Source organism: Musca vetustissima, unplaced genomic scaffold, assembly GCF_032173495.1.
Source record: "Musca vetustissima isolate MV318-11 ecotype Yass unplaced genomic scaffold, APGP_CSIRO_Mvet_v1 utg1302, whole genome shotgun sequence".
Classification (NCBI taxonomy): Eukaryota; Metazoa; Arthropoda; class Insecta; order Diptera; family Muscidae; genus Musca; species Musca vetustissima.
This window is the reverse complement of record NW_026876074.1, coordinates 149,003-163,032: the sequence shown is the minus strand read 5'-3', so window position 1 is coordinate 163,032 and position 14,030 is coordinate 149,003. Positions and strand designations below refer to the sequence as shown.

The 14,030-nt window shown below is 33.0% G+C and overlaps 1 protein-coding gene across 1 annotated transcript; it reads left to right on the top strand.

Annotated features, from left to right (window-relative positions):
* Positions 1 to 979: 979 nt before the first annotated feature.
* On the top strand, positions 980 to 3,893 carry LOC133338606 (zinc finger BED domain-containing protein 4-like). The gene is made up of 4 exons (XM_061546772.1): positions 980 to 1,758; positions 1,813 to 3,319; positions 3,377 to 3,526; positions 3,595 to 3,893. Exons 1-4 carry the CDS (start codon positions 1,445 to 1,447, stop codon positions 3,787 to 3,789), a joined length of 2,166 nt encoding a protein of 721 aa, XP_061402756.1. The 5' UTR covers positions 980 to 1,444; the 3' UTR covers positions 3,790 to 3,893.
* Positions 3,894 to 14,030: the final 10,137 nt, after the last annotated feature.

The window sequence follows — 14,030 nt, the reverse complement described above, 5'->3', positions numbered from 1 at the left end:
AAAAACTTTTTTTTCGATTTTTTCTTATCAATATGTTCTGTATTGAATCCCATCAACAATTTTTGAAAAATGTTAAGTTGAAAAAATGACTTTTTGCCGCTAAAATGGCAATTTCGCCTATAGTGCGTTGTTTCAAAATATCAAATTAGAGGTCAAAAAACGCTTCTAATTAATGTGGACGCAAATCTAATGATAACGAAAATTTAAAATATTACTTTTTAACACCAAAATTAGCTCCGTCAGTCGGGGGCCCCGGTAGGAGCCCTTCTTGATATTGATTAAAGCGGCAGTAAAAAAACAAAAACCTGTATTATCGGAAACAAACTGCAAAGCCAGGGTAAACATATTTCAACGAGCACAAACGTGGTATAGTGATCGACTGGAAACGTGTGTCAGACAAATCGAAATTCAACCTTTCCATACGGCCTTAAGCATTATTGCTGATGAAAATAAATTCAAAGGTGGCACCTGAAGCACGGTGGAGGAAAAGTCATGGCATGGGATGGTTTTAAATTATTGGAATTTTCATTTAGGATTAGATTCGTTCCCAATATGTTTTTACGACTTGCACATAACGGTAGCCCAATGCTAAGTAACTTTTTATATATTTCACTATAAGGTAAAGTGTATATCAAATTCGTCATTCCCTTTGAAACACTGGAGACCCCAGAAATTATATGTATATATTATTGATAAATAAAAATCTATGTCGAAATCACGATGTGATTAGATGTTTGGTAATGAAATGGAATACATCTGGGGGAGTTGGACACGGTATTCAACCGAATTTTTTGTAATTTGGTATTTTAGGACTTTAATGTATTGCGAACGTATTTACTGAAATGTATGAATATTAATCGGGATAGCCCACATATAACTACAATTCAAATACTCGGCATTTGGCTATAATTTGGTACTTTGAATTTCCCTACCAAAAAGGGCGATATCGGCTTCCTTTTATGATAGCCTCCATATTACGGTACTCCCTATCAGAGCACGAAGCCGATCGGCTCGCAGTCGGCGTGCAGCCGCCGCCGACTTTTTTTAAGTGATCTGAGCCGCCGCTGATGTATGCGGCTCTCATCGGCTCAAATTTTTAGCCGACTGAGTCGGCTAAGCCGTTGAAAAATATAAATTTATACAGCAAATTTGTATAAATATGTCTTTTAATCTTATCGATAAATTAACATATTATAATGCTCATTATTGGACGATAATTTACATTGTGCACTCGTCTTCGAGAGGCAAAAACGTGTAGGCTATTTATATTAATTATACCCTACAGCACATAGTGGTAAGGGTATTATGTCTTTGTAGATTTGTTTTTTTTTTATCACAAAACCTTTGGCAACCTTTTGTAACTTACGAATTTTGATGGAGTGGCAACCATATTGTTTGCCAAAGATTCGTTGTGTTTTTGCTTGTTCAAAGAAAAGAATGCAAAATGTGCCAAAGGAATATTAAAAATTATTTTTCCGCTAACCGAAAGGGTCAAACAGTTTTGACTAAATCAGAATCCGATTCTGACGAATCTGTTGATACTGAAATCAATATTTCTCAATATGCAGATGTATCTCAATATGAAGATCTTTTTAAAAAGAAAAATGAATTTAAAAATTTGGCAAAGGTTGTTGTAAATGAAGGTGGTATATCATTGTGTTGGAAATATTTTGGTGATCTCTATTTTAAAAAGAGGCATATACTTCAAAAATATAAATTTTGCAAATTGTGTTTGGATGAAAAGACCAATTTAAAAAGGTAAGAATTTCTAATTTTTTCCATTCGCATGTGTGTAATTGTTTATGATTTTAGTTTTGGAAAATCAACATCAACCACAAATTATATGAACCATCTACGAGCTGTACATAACTTGGACGTGAAATCTTTAAATAACCTGAAAAGTTCAACAATGACACAAAATGCATTGAAATCCTCAACAAGTTGTAACAACAAACAACAAAATGCTCGCCGGGTCGCCGAAATGTGCTGTTGGGATTTGCAACCGTTTAAAATTGTTGAAAGGCCAGGATTTAAGAAATTGGTATCTTTCTTAAACCCAAAGGCTATATTCCCCACAGATAGGACAATAGCTACAACGGCTTTAAACGATGTTTATAACATATATTTGGACCACGTAAAAACAAGCCTTAAAGAGTCGCCCGAAAATGTTACACTTGTATTGGATATGTGGTCAGATAAACATAAGCACTTGTCTTACATAAACATAAAAGTGCATTTCTGCCAAAATTTTCAAATGCAAATTGTAACGCTCAAGACAGAGATCTTTCCACGACCTCACACTGGACTAGCAGTTGTAGAAAAAATTGAAGAAGCTTTATGTGAATTTAATCTGTTGGAAAAAAACATATGTGCTGTTACTGATGGTGGAAGCAACATCGTTTCAGCTTTAAAAATTAAAAATATACCAAGATATGGTTGTATGGCTCATGTTTTACACAGATTTTTGATGGAAGATATACTAAACAACAAGTCATTTGAAAATATTAATAACATAATATCAAAATTAAAAAAAATTTATGGCAGCTTAATGTATAGCTATGAAGAAATATCAAATATTCAAAATATGGAGGAACAAAACGATTTAGTAAAAATATTTACAGAGGTTGAAATAATTTTGGAGAGTTTGGATAGTTGCGAACAATTTCCACATGGAGATGACTATTTTACTGAACAATATGAAGCAACTTTAAACGTCAAGCACCACACCTCTTTGAAAAATTCCGTTGCAACACGTTGGAACTCTCTGCTTGCAATGATTCAAAGCTATACGAATAATATATCCACTATAAATATAGCATTAGTTAAAGCTAAAAAGGAACTGTTAGTGATTGGGACAATGGAAATGCAAATTATAACGGAATTTGGCACGTTTTTAAAAAATTTTGAGGACGCCACAAAACACCTTCAAGGCCAAGATTATCCGACGATATCTTCGTGTATTTATTTTCAGGAATCCATTATGTCCTCATTGAAGAAAGAAGAAGAAAAAGCGTCTTTTGAACTAACAATCAATTTATGCAATTTCGCTGTGCAAAACTTTACGAAGCGATTCAAAGTATATAGAATGTATGTTGTAGCTGCGCTTATGAACCCATGCCAAAAAAACTGGCCTGTTTTAGATAAATATATACTACAGATACCCAAACAATCGCCAAACTCCTTGGAACTTGTGCATGATGTTCTGTCTCCAATTTCCAAGGAGAACTTGATTATGGAAGAAATTGAAAAATTAAAGGAAATCGATGACACATTATTAAATGAGCCATCAACGAGCACTGAACCAAATGCAAAAAAACAGGTATTATGTTTTAATAAATGTAAAGGTAAACTTAACTAACGTATATTTTACTTGCAGAAAATATCAGCTAGTCGTCAAAGAATGTTGGAATTTATGGGACCATCGCCTTCTAATGTACAAAATAACGTAGAGTTAGAAATAAGAAAATATTTGGAAATGAAAGTCGAGGCGGTTGAGCCTCTAGATTGGTGGCGACAGAACAAACAAGTACGTTAAAGATTCACATCTTAAACTTATTTTAAGCAGGTTACGTTTTGACCATTTACTTTTTATAGATCTTTCCAAATGTTGCTGCTGTAGCAAATATGTGCTTTGGAATTCCAGCCACATCAGCATCTTCAGAGCAAGCATTTTCATATGCCGGGAATTGTGTAAATGCAAAGAGAAGCAGCCTGCATCCGGCAACAGTAAAGAAACAATTGTTTGTTCACGATAACAAGGCAGTCGTCGAACCATTTTTATCAAATTAAAGTATTTTTATTAATTTTTAATGTGCTATAAGCAACAAATGTGCATATAAACTTATATTTTCATTTTTATTTTAAATTAAATGAATTGACAGTTATTAAAACAACCGAAATTATTTGTTCACGTTAAAGTCGTCGTCTGTAGCCGACTTTTAGCCGCCGCCGGCCGTATATTGCTTTAGCCGCCGCCGCCGATTTTCTTTCGGCTGCAGTCGACTTTTAGCCGCCGCCGACTTTTTTATGCTTAGCCGCCGCCGCCGAGAATTTTACATCGGCTTCGCCCTCTGCTCCCTATTATTCAGTATTTGGGAGTGTTTGGCTAATTCGGATATAATTTAGTATTTTGGGTTCTCATATGGTAGCAAATCTTTCTACCAAAAATTATGAATATTGGTTAATTTTTTTTTAAGATATTGCACACATAACCGTACCACCATAAATATTTGGGAGTTTAGGCACGTTTTTAACCAATTGACAGTAATTAGATACTTTGAGTCCCGGTCGAACCTAACGACGTTTTTACTTGTTATTAGAGGTTCTCATGTTGTATATAGTTAATTGTATTTGTAAAACGAATTGGTAACATTGTGAGACTATATGATATGTTATTGATTGAGGTTTGATGACATATCCTTCACACTAGATATTATGCCTATTATGCATTTTGCAAAATGTCAAAGTTCTATATATTTTTTATATTGGTGGTTTAAAATTAGTAGTTCTCATTCGAGTTTAGTAGTCAAAATTTTACAATGAAAACAATTCTAAAAGTCTTCAATGAACACAATTCAAAAAGTCTTCTTATATTAGTTTTCTCTGTGATACACATTTTGGTATCGCATATATGAGAGGTTTTGAGTTTGTAAGTTGAATGACATTTAACTACGATTAGGCATATAATGGTACCCCCTGATTTGATATAGCAACATTTTAAGTACCTTAAGGAACAACATGTTCCTATGGCATGGATCTTAGAATCGAAATTCTATGAATGGAAACAAACTCGATTCAGAATGTCTTCTAATTTTCCATCCTTGTATTTGTCCCATAATTTACCCAAAAGTGCTTCATAATATGTTTTTGATATATATTCGCGATGGACCTGGACCACCACGAACATTTCAAGACCAAGATCAGATAAATCAGTTCAGCCTTTCTCGAGTTTTAGCGAGACTAACGAACAGCAATTCATTTATATATATATATATATATATATATAGATTATTCTAAGCAAGTATTTGATTTTTTATACACTTCACCACACTGTAGTACGGGGTAATATGTCTTTGTGCAAATATTTGTAACAGGCAAAAGGAGACGAGATAGACACATGGTTCCTTTTGAGAATATGCGTAGAATCAATTTCTGAGTCGATTTATGTCCGTCTGTCCATGTACAGGTAGCATTTATGATCCGAATTAGATGAAATTTGGCAGAGGTCAGTTTTTTGGCCCAAGGACGAACCCGATTGAAATTTATGAAAATCGGTTCAGATTTAGGTATAGCTGCCATATATATTATCGTCCAATTTTCAGCGTATGGTGCATCAAACTCTTTTTGTTTGTTCGATTGACACTAAATTTTGTACAACGTGTTAAAGTTAGTGTAGCTTAACATTTGGTTGCGACTGACTTTATGTTAATTGTGCAAATAATGAACTTATGTCCAATTGAGATTAAATTTTGAACAGCGCTCTGTATTGTAGCATAATGAATAGTATGATTTAAATCGATTTACATCATTTTGACCCTTTGCACAAAAACGATCCTTAATCTGCCCTAATGAAATGCAATTTGGCATAGGGTACCGAGGACATTTGTGTGGATTAATGTAGCCAATAAGAACTCATTGACCAAATTTCAGCAAATTCGGTTCAAAATGACAAATGTTGGGTTCAAATGCCCAAAAGTTGCATGAACACGTATTTTACACAGCTCTATAAAAACAGTTCAATGGTGTCAATGATGGCCAGTTGATATCGCCACGACAAGAAATTACGCGTCTTCGAAAATGTTTCGTAATGCCGCATTCGCTCATGTTGTGCGGCACCGCCTTGTTGAAACCACATATTCTCCAAGTCGTATTCTTTAATAGCAGTCACAGAAGTCGGATATCATATGACCATCGTCATTTTCAAGGAAGTAAGGTCAAATCACATCTTGACATACATGTATACAACAAATGTCAATATAGGTCCCTGATTTGACATAACTTCCATACAGAGATAACGTGCCATTGTTATTATTTTGAAGGTTTTAGCCGCATTTTCCCATTGCAGTGACTATAATTTGGCATTCCAGGATATTGGAGGGTAAAACCACCGAGTTTTCAAAATAGGTTCTTGTTTAAACATAGCATCCATACACTCTTTAGACGAATTTTCCACTGAAGTATTTGTAATTCAGCAAATCGGATTCTTGAAGAGAAAAAAACAAAAAATTGACAAATGTCGATATTACACCTTTTACACATGTTATTCAAAACATATCAAATGTAATTCGAGAATTCCATTTGTAATTCACAACATATAATTTGCAATTCGAGAATTCCATTTGCAATTCACAACATATAAGTTGTAATTCGAGAATTTCATTTGTAATTCCTAGAATACCTTTCGAAATTCATAGAATTCCATTTGAAGTTCATAAACTTCCATTTGAAATTCCAAGTATTGCGTTTGAAATTAATAAAATTCCACTTGAAATTAATAAAATTTCAATTTGAAATTTAAATAATTCCATTTGAAATTATTAACATTTGATTTGAAATACATAACATTCCATTTGTTTTTCATAACATTTAATTTTAAATTCGAAAAATATTATTGGTAACACAAAAGGAATATGTATGAATTTGAAATGAATTGTTAAGAATTACAACTGAAAATTTATGATTTACAATTGAAATGTTATGAATTTCAAATTTGATTCTTTGAATTTCAAATGGATTTCTTTTAATTTCAAATTAAACTCTACGAAATTCAAATTGAAATATTCGAATTACAAATGAAATTTTTTAAATTTCAAATGGATTTTTTTGAATGTCATACGAAAAGTTTAAAATTACAAATGAAACGTTGTGAATTACAAATTACATACTCGAATTACAAGTGAAATGTTATGAATTGCAAATTGAGTTTTCGAATTACGAATGAAATTCTCGAATTGCAATTGAAATGTGTTGAATAACATTTGAAAAAGGTGTAGTCGATGTTTTGATATAGCAACCATAGTACGACACGGCACCACTGGCAGTCGAACATGCTTAATGAGAATAGATTGCTTAGATCATAATAATTGTTCTCGTAATTAAAAACCCTATATATAAAATATAAAAACTACATCTTTTTCAAATGTTATTCAAAACTTTTCAATTGCAATTCGATAATTTCATTTGTAATTCGAAAACTCAATTTGCAATTCATAACATTTCACTTGTAATTCGAGTATGTAATTTGTAATTTACAACATTTCATTTGTAATTTTAAACTTTTCGTATGAAATTCAAAAAATTACATTTGAAATTTAAAAAATTTCATTCGTAATTCGAATATTTCAATTTGAATTTCGTAGAGTTTCATTTGAAATTCAAAGAAATCCATTTGAAATTCAAAGAATCCAATTTGAAATTCATAACATTTCACTTGTAATTCATAACATTTCAGTTGTAATTCATAACAATTCATTTCAAATTAATACATATTCCTTTTGTGTTACCAATAATATTTTTCGAATTTAAAATTAAATGTTATGAAAAACAAATGGAATGTTATGTATTTCAAATCAAATGTTAATAATTTCAAATGGAATTATTTAAATTTCAAATGGAATTTTATTAATTTCAAGTGGAATTTTATGAATTTCAAACGCAAATACTAGGAATTTCAAATGGAAGTTTATGAATTTCAAATGGAATTCTGCGAATTTCGAAAGGTTTTCTATAAATTACAAATGAAATTCTCGAATTACAATTGATATGTTATGAATTTCAAATGGAATTCTCGAATTGCAAATTATATGTTGTGAATTACAAATGGAATACACGAATTACATTTGATATGTTTTGAATAACATGTGAAAATGGTGTAATTGTTTGCCCTTCCAAATGACAAATTCCAAAAAGTATATTATTTTGTTTATATGCAAATGGAATAAAAATGTTCAACACCCTAAATGACACACTTCACCAATCTGTACGGTCATTTACAGACAAACCAAATGCCTTACTTTTGTTGATGATTGTCGTAAACGTTTTAGCATGTTTTAAGGTTTTTAATGATATTTTTATACGTCCCTCAATTGTTCTTATCAGCTATTACCAGCAATATTAAATGTTGCCTCCGCTTCTAAATATTGACATAATTTCGTTGAATGTTTGCTGATTTTAATTAAGCAGCAACTTAAATGTTTGCGACAAAATGTCCCAAAAAATATCTGCTCTACTTTCACCATCATCCTTTTCAGAAAACCTTTACCCTCTAAGAACATTTAAATGCGTTGAAAGCCAAATAGCTTAGAAGGTCGAAAGAAATATCAGTTTTATAAAAGTCAGCGTCATGAACACACGTCCGTGATGAGTTTTTCCTACTGTTGAGTATATAACTGCCAACTTCATTCTCCCATTTTGTGGAGGACAAAGACTTTAGGAATTTTGCTTTAAGACAACAAACAAAACGGATAAAAACCTGAATATTTACTGTTTTGATATGAATGAAAAACAAAACAATAAAGATTGGGAAAAAATGTTGTCCTTTTGTTGTGTTTTTGTGGAAACAAAACAACAACAAAAACTAAATAAGCAAAAACAACCTGCAAATGATAACGGACAACAGACAAAAAAAGCCACAACGCAAATTCATCATCGGCCAACAAAGACCAGTCAGCCAGCCAATGAGATATCTCTCGTAGCCAGCCAGCCACTCAGCCAGCATTCAAGGATTCTGAAATTAAATCTAAGGACAACAGATGTGAAATATTTTTTCCTCACATTTTTGTTGTTGCTGTTGTTGTCCGCTGTCAAGTAGTAGGAGTGAGCCCAGCAAACAGACTGAACAGCTGAACGAGCAATGGCAGTGGTCAGAGCATTGAAATATTAAAAATAAAAAAAACATCTAGTCACAAAAACAGTTTGCATTAATTAAAGCAAATGAATGGGAAAATATGACAAATGTCGTATGTTTAATACTGTGGGTTTATGTTGACAGCTCAGAATGGCAATATGAACTATATGACAATATTATTAACACAGAAAGGTGTGGTCTACAAGACCCAATCAATACTAGGTGAATATTTTCGTTAAAGATATTACTAATTTCGTCCGGGTGGAACTTTTATTATAAACCACCATGAGGTGGGTATTCACAATATCTGCAATTGATCGAAAATTGTCTGCCAGAAGAGACCTTTTCTAAGGATAAAAAATCATTAGAAAACCAGTAAGGAAAGTAGTAAAGTCGGACGGGGCCGACTATATGATAACTTCACCACTTTGGATAAATATTTAACAGGTTAATCCTAACAGACGTCGCATTTTTGAAGGACCATTAACATGAAATTGGATCCAGAAACATTTGGTCAGATATAGAGTTGCTTCTTTCAATGGGACAAAATTATATAAATCAATTTAAAGCAAATATCATTCGGACGCCCGTTGATTTTTTGATAAATATCTGAAAAACATGAGGAGTTTGGTGCACCATTTAATTAAAATCGAACGAAAATATATATAAAAGCTATATCGAAATCGAAACCGATTTCATCGAAATTTGTCACAGTTTAGGTTATACTAATTTCAGTATGTTTTGTGCATATCGGTCACATTTTATGTTATTGGTGTATCATTTACATAAAATCGGGAGAAAATATATATGGGAGCTCTATCCAAGACTGCATTAATTTAAAAAAATCCACACGCTAGGTTATTTTAACTTCAGTATGTTGTGCAAACTTTTGTGTTAATCGGCCTAACTTTGGGTCTTTGGTGCACCATTAACTTAAAATCGGACGAAATTATACGTGGGAGCTATATCTAAATCGGAACCGATGTTCACGAAACTTAACACACATCATTGTAGACCTAATTCATTATGCTATGCCAAATTTCGTGGAAATAGAAAGCTAGACGTTGACTTTGGTGCACCATTTACATAAAATCGGACGAAACTATATATGGGAGCTATATCTAAATCTGAACCGATTTTCAGGAAACTTAACATACATCACTCTAGACCCGTTTCAGTACACTATGCAAAATTTCGTGCAACTCGAAAGATAAATAGAGACTTTGCTGCATCATTTATCTTACATCGGACGAAAATATATATGGGAGCTATATTTAAATCTGAACCAAAACTTACACACATTATTCTAGTCCTATTTCAGTACACTATGCAAATTTTCGCGCAAATGGAAAGATAAATAGGATCTCTGGTGCACCATTTACATTAAATCGGACGAAAATATATATGGGAGCTATATCTAAATCTGAACCGACTTTTACGAAACTTAGCACACATCATTCTAAACTCAATTTAGTGTGATGTACAAAATTTCATGCAAATCGAAATATATATATATATTGACTTTGGTGCACCATTTACAAAAAATCGGACTATATATGGGAGCTATATCTAAATCTAAACCGATTTAAAGGAAACTTCACACACATTATTCTAGGGACTTTGGTGCACCATTTACCTTAAATCGGACGAAAATATATATGGGAGCTATATCTAAATTTGGACCAATTTGGCCCCTTGATTTGAGCCTAGATTTTTAAAGAATTTTTTCAGGAATCCGCACAAGTATCGGCGCATACTTGGGGCACCATTCTTCCCTAATGCACTGACTCTAATAGGTATTTATTTTAGGCCATCAATGACCATAACATTTGTCCTACCCATTTTCAATTTATTGTATGGCATTGTAATCCCTAGTGAATTCACTGGCTCCTAACAAAAAGAAAAAAAAAATATATATATATACCCAAATATTTAGAAAATTGATTTAATGGAATAATTGATTTAAGCCATTTTTTTGCTCTAATTTCACTTGTTTAGCGGCTTAGCATATTAAGTAACAAGTGCATTTCATTTGCATAGAGTATTCAACCATAAATAAAATTCAATAAATTATTTCGTTGATAACTATTCGCCGTGTTTATTGCCAACGCCAAATGTTTTTGCAACGTTAGCATATTTAAATTTTTGTTCAACAAACAACTATTAAATAATGCTAAATGTTACATGCAGTCGCCATAAATCATTATTTATGACAATAAAATAAATTGAGCGTTTTGTAAGCTTCGCTGCACGGGCATTAAATTGAAACAAAACGAAAAAATACTTACTGCCGAATAGTAAAATGATAATGGCAACAAACAACACCGAATGTGGGTTTTGTGGATTTAAATTGAAAAGTAAGGTTACAAAATGTGAGAATGGATCTTTACACTCCTTTACAAGCAACATTATAGTTAGGTGGCTTTTAAGATTTTTGCACTTTTAACATATGAGCGATATTACCAATTGCTTAAGATTCCATTTTTAAAAAATCGACTTTTTTGTTTTAGTGCTGCATGAATGTTTATTTGTAAAAATATGCCGACTCCGAATCAATGTGCCGATTTCTAACCAATTAGAGTTTTTAATAAACATACACAATTCAAAGCTTTCATTAAAAATTCCTATTAAACATTTAAAAGGCCAACGACATAAAATAAGGAATAATACAATATTTTTATTCTATTCTCAATTCCATCTGTTTTCAACGACAAAAAAGTAGATCAAAACAAAAGGAATCTAAAATGCAGATTTTACTTTGACTTTATATCAATACAGTTTCTTTTCCTTAAGCTCTCAACTTAATTACGAAGTCCGCATTCATTCATTCTCGTCTTGTATTAGCATTCATATCGTTTTGAAGTTTCCTTTTTTGTTCCATTTCAAGTCATTCATAATTCATAACTTGCAAAGAAAATGAACGAGAGATGTGAACAAACTACCGAACCAAGCAAAAAAACAAAAAACAACTTTTTTACTAAGAACTAGAAAGAACTTAACTCTTATTCATTTAAGATTTTTTTGTTTTAATTCAACCTCAACCACAATCAACTGCACTTCACTTCACAGCACCACTCTCAGACAGACACACACACACACACAACTGGTCTACCTTAAACCAATAACAATTTATACCTGACTGACTTACAGCTTTTCCGTTTCCTTATGACTGCTGTTGCTGCGACTGCAGCATAGTGTCTGTGCCGGTGTGGCACAACCAGTACATGAATGGCATCGCGAAACCTGTATTCGTCGCAACGTGCTCTTGAACAGACATGTTGGCGCCACTTTTCCTATCTTGACTGGGAAGTTCCAATGAACAAAAATAAAAAAAATATGAAGAAAAAAAAAACAGAAATGCTCTGATCTAATATAGTTTTCTTATGTGTAACTAATTGTTAAATTGCTTCTGCACTTACAAACAACTTAAGACTGGGTCGTTATACATAAATCTGTGTAAATACATACATACGTCGATACAAAATATATACTGAAAGAATTTATTGTAATAACATATAGAAGGCGTTAAATGTATGTTAACTCAGTCAAAAAACTTACATTCGACATAACTATGTTAGGTGGTATAGAGCCAACTATGTGGAGACAATTCGGCATAAACATACACTTTTTCGAGACATTATTTCAATAGGATTTTTCTACTACCCGGTATTTTCTAAACTGCCATTTTTGAAGAATTTATTCATTGACATTTGACAAGTCGAAACTGTACTATTACTAACCAGGGAGGAAAGAACAAAAGTCGTACGGACCAAGCATATAATAAGCGCACCACTTTGGGTACATATATTCTAATTGTAACTTATTGTACCGATTTGAACCAAGCTTAACAAATGTTCCTCCCTCAGGATTTTGGTTTATGCGCATAATAAAAATTGAACTATTTATATTTGTTTTGCATGTTGAGAACATTTAACACTTAACACTTAACCTCCCCTATCAGAAACAGTCGCCAAAAGTAAAGAACTTTCGGATTTGGTGACACGTTCTCGTCGCTCAAGAACAACTGGAATTGGACATTCCGAAAAACGCCATTACATTACAGTATTTGCCTTAATGACTAGGATCTTACGGCCAATACAATTCAGTTAACACAATAAATCATGACGGCCGATCAAAAAAACAACTTCGTGCGCTCATGATTCGGAAATCTATCGAAATCATTTTGACTGGTAATGCTCATTTCCAACTCGGCGAAGCCTCTCCATTCTCTCTAAAATCTTGTTATTTAACACCCTACAACTTCTTTTGGGACTCCGGTCTTACGTCAGCCACAGTTTGTTACGTATTCATGGTGGCCACAAGAAGTCAGAGTGTACATTATACATGTCATTCCATTTACAAAACCTCCGAATATTCACCTGAGACCACAAAACATATTATTCTTTATCAGAATAAAATTCTATGACAATTTTGCCATGTCAGGAAAATTTACACAGAAACCTAAAGGTGTGGTACAGCAACATCACTAGCACCAGGTAAAACTATTCGGTAAACATTTTCAGAATTTAGCGTCCCAAAGAAAATTTTGTTTTTCCTGTTAATCAAGATGTTAATTTCGGCCGAAAATCGAGCTAAAACTATATATCAGAAATGTTTTTTTTATATTCAGAGAAAACAAAGATCCGAATGGACAAGGCTCATTATTTAAGCCCGACTATCACTAAACTTCAATTTCCAGTTGATCTTAATCTGGCCTATATTAGAGCCTCTAATAATAAACATTATTAGAATATGTAGAACCATGTGAATATTTTAGTATATCCTAGTCGAATACATATACAGGTTGAGATGAAAAAACTGCAATCAACTTCAGAGTGCCGAATTTGGGTTTCTCCGGTGAGAAAACATTCGTTGTCCAACAGTTTGTAAACAAACAAAATGATCGTGTTTACTTGCCAAAGAAGTCAGCTGAAAATGTGCACATTCGGTTGGCCATCAGAACTTATGCGCCGGCCATGGCGATGGTGTGGGTCGCCATAATAGCCGATGGTCGCTCTCCGCTCGTATTAATCAATATTAAACATGTTCTGGAGGGTGTATTAAAGCCTTGGGCACCCAAACATTTTGGTGGCTGAACTTGGGCATTCCAACAGAACTAAGCACCATCGTACTCAGCACGCGCCGCCCAATAATGGTTACAAAATGAGGTTCATCTCCGGATACC

Excerpts from the sequence above, each read along its gene's own strand:
- LOC133338606 (XM_061546772.1), top strand. The coding sequence starts at position 1,445 with ATGTGCCAAAGGAATATTAAAAATTATTTTTCCGCTAACCGAAAGGGT. Across the intron at positions 3,320-3,376 it reads AACCAAATGCAAAAAAACAG|AAAATATCAGCTAGTCGTCA; the intron begins GTATTATGTTTT and ends TTTTACTTGCAG. Across the intron at positions 3,527-3,594 it reads GGTGGCGACAGAACAAACAA|ATCTTTCCAAATGTTGCTGC; the intron begins GTACGTTAAAGA and ends TACTTTTTATAG.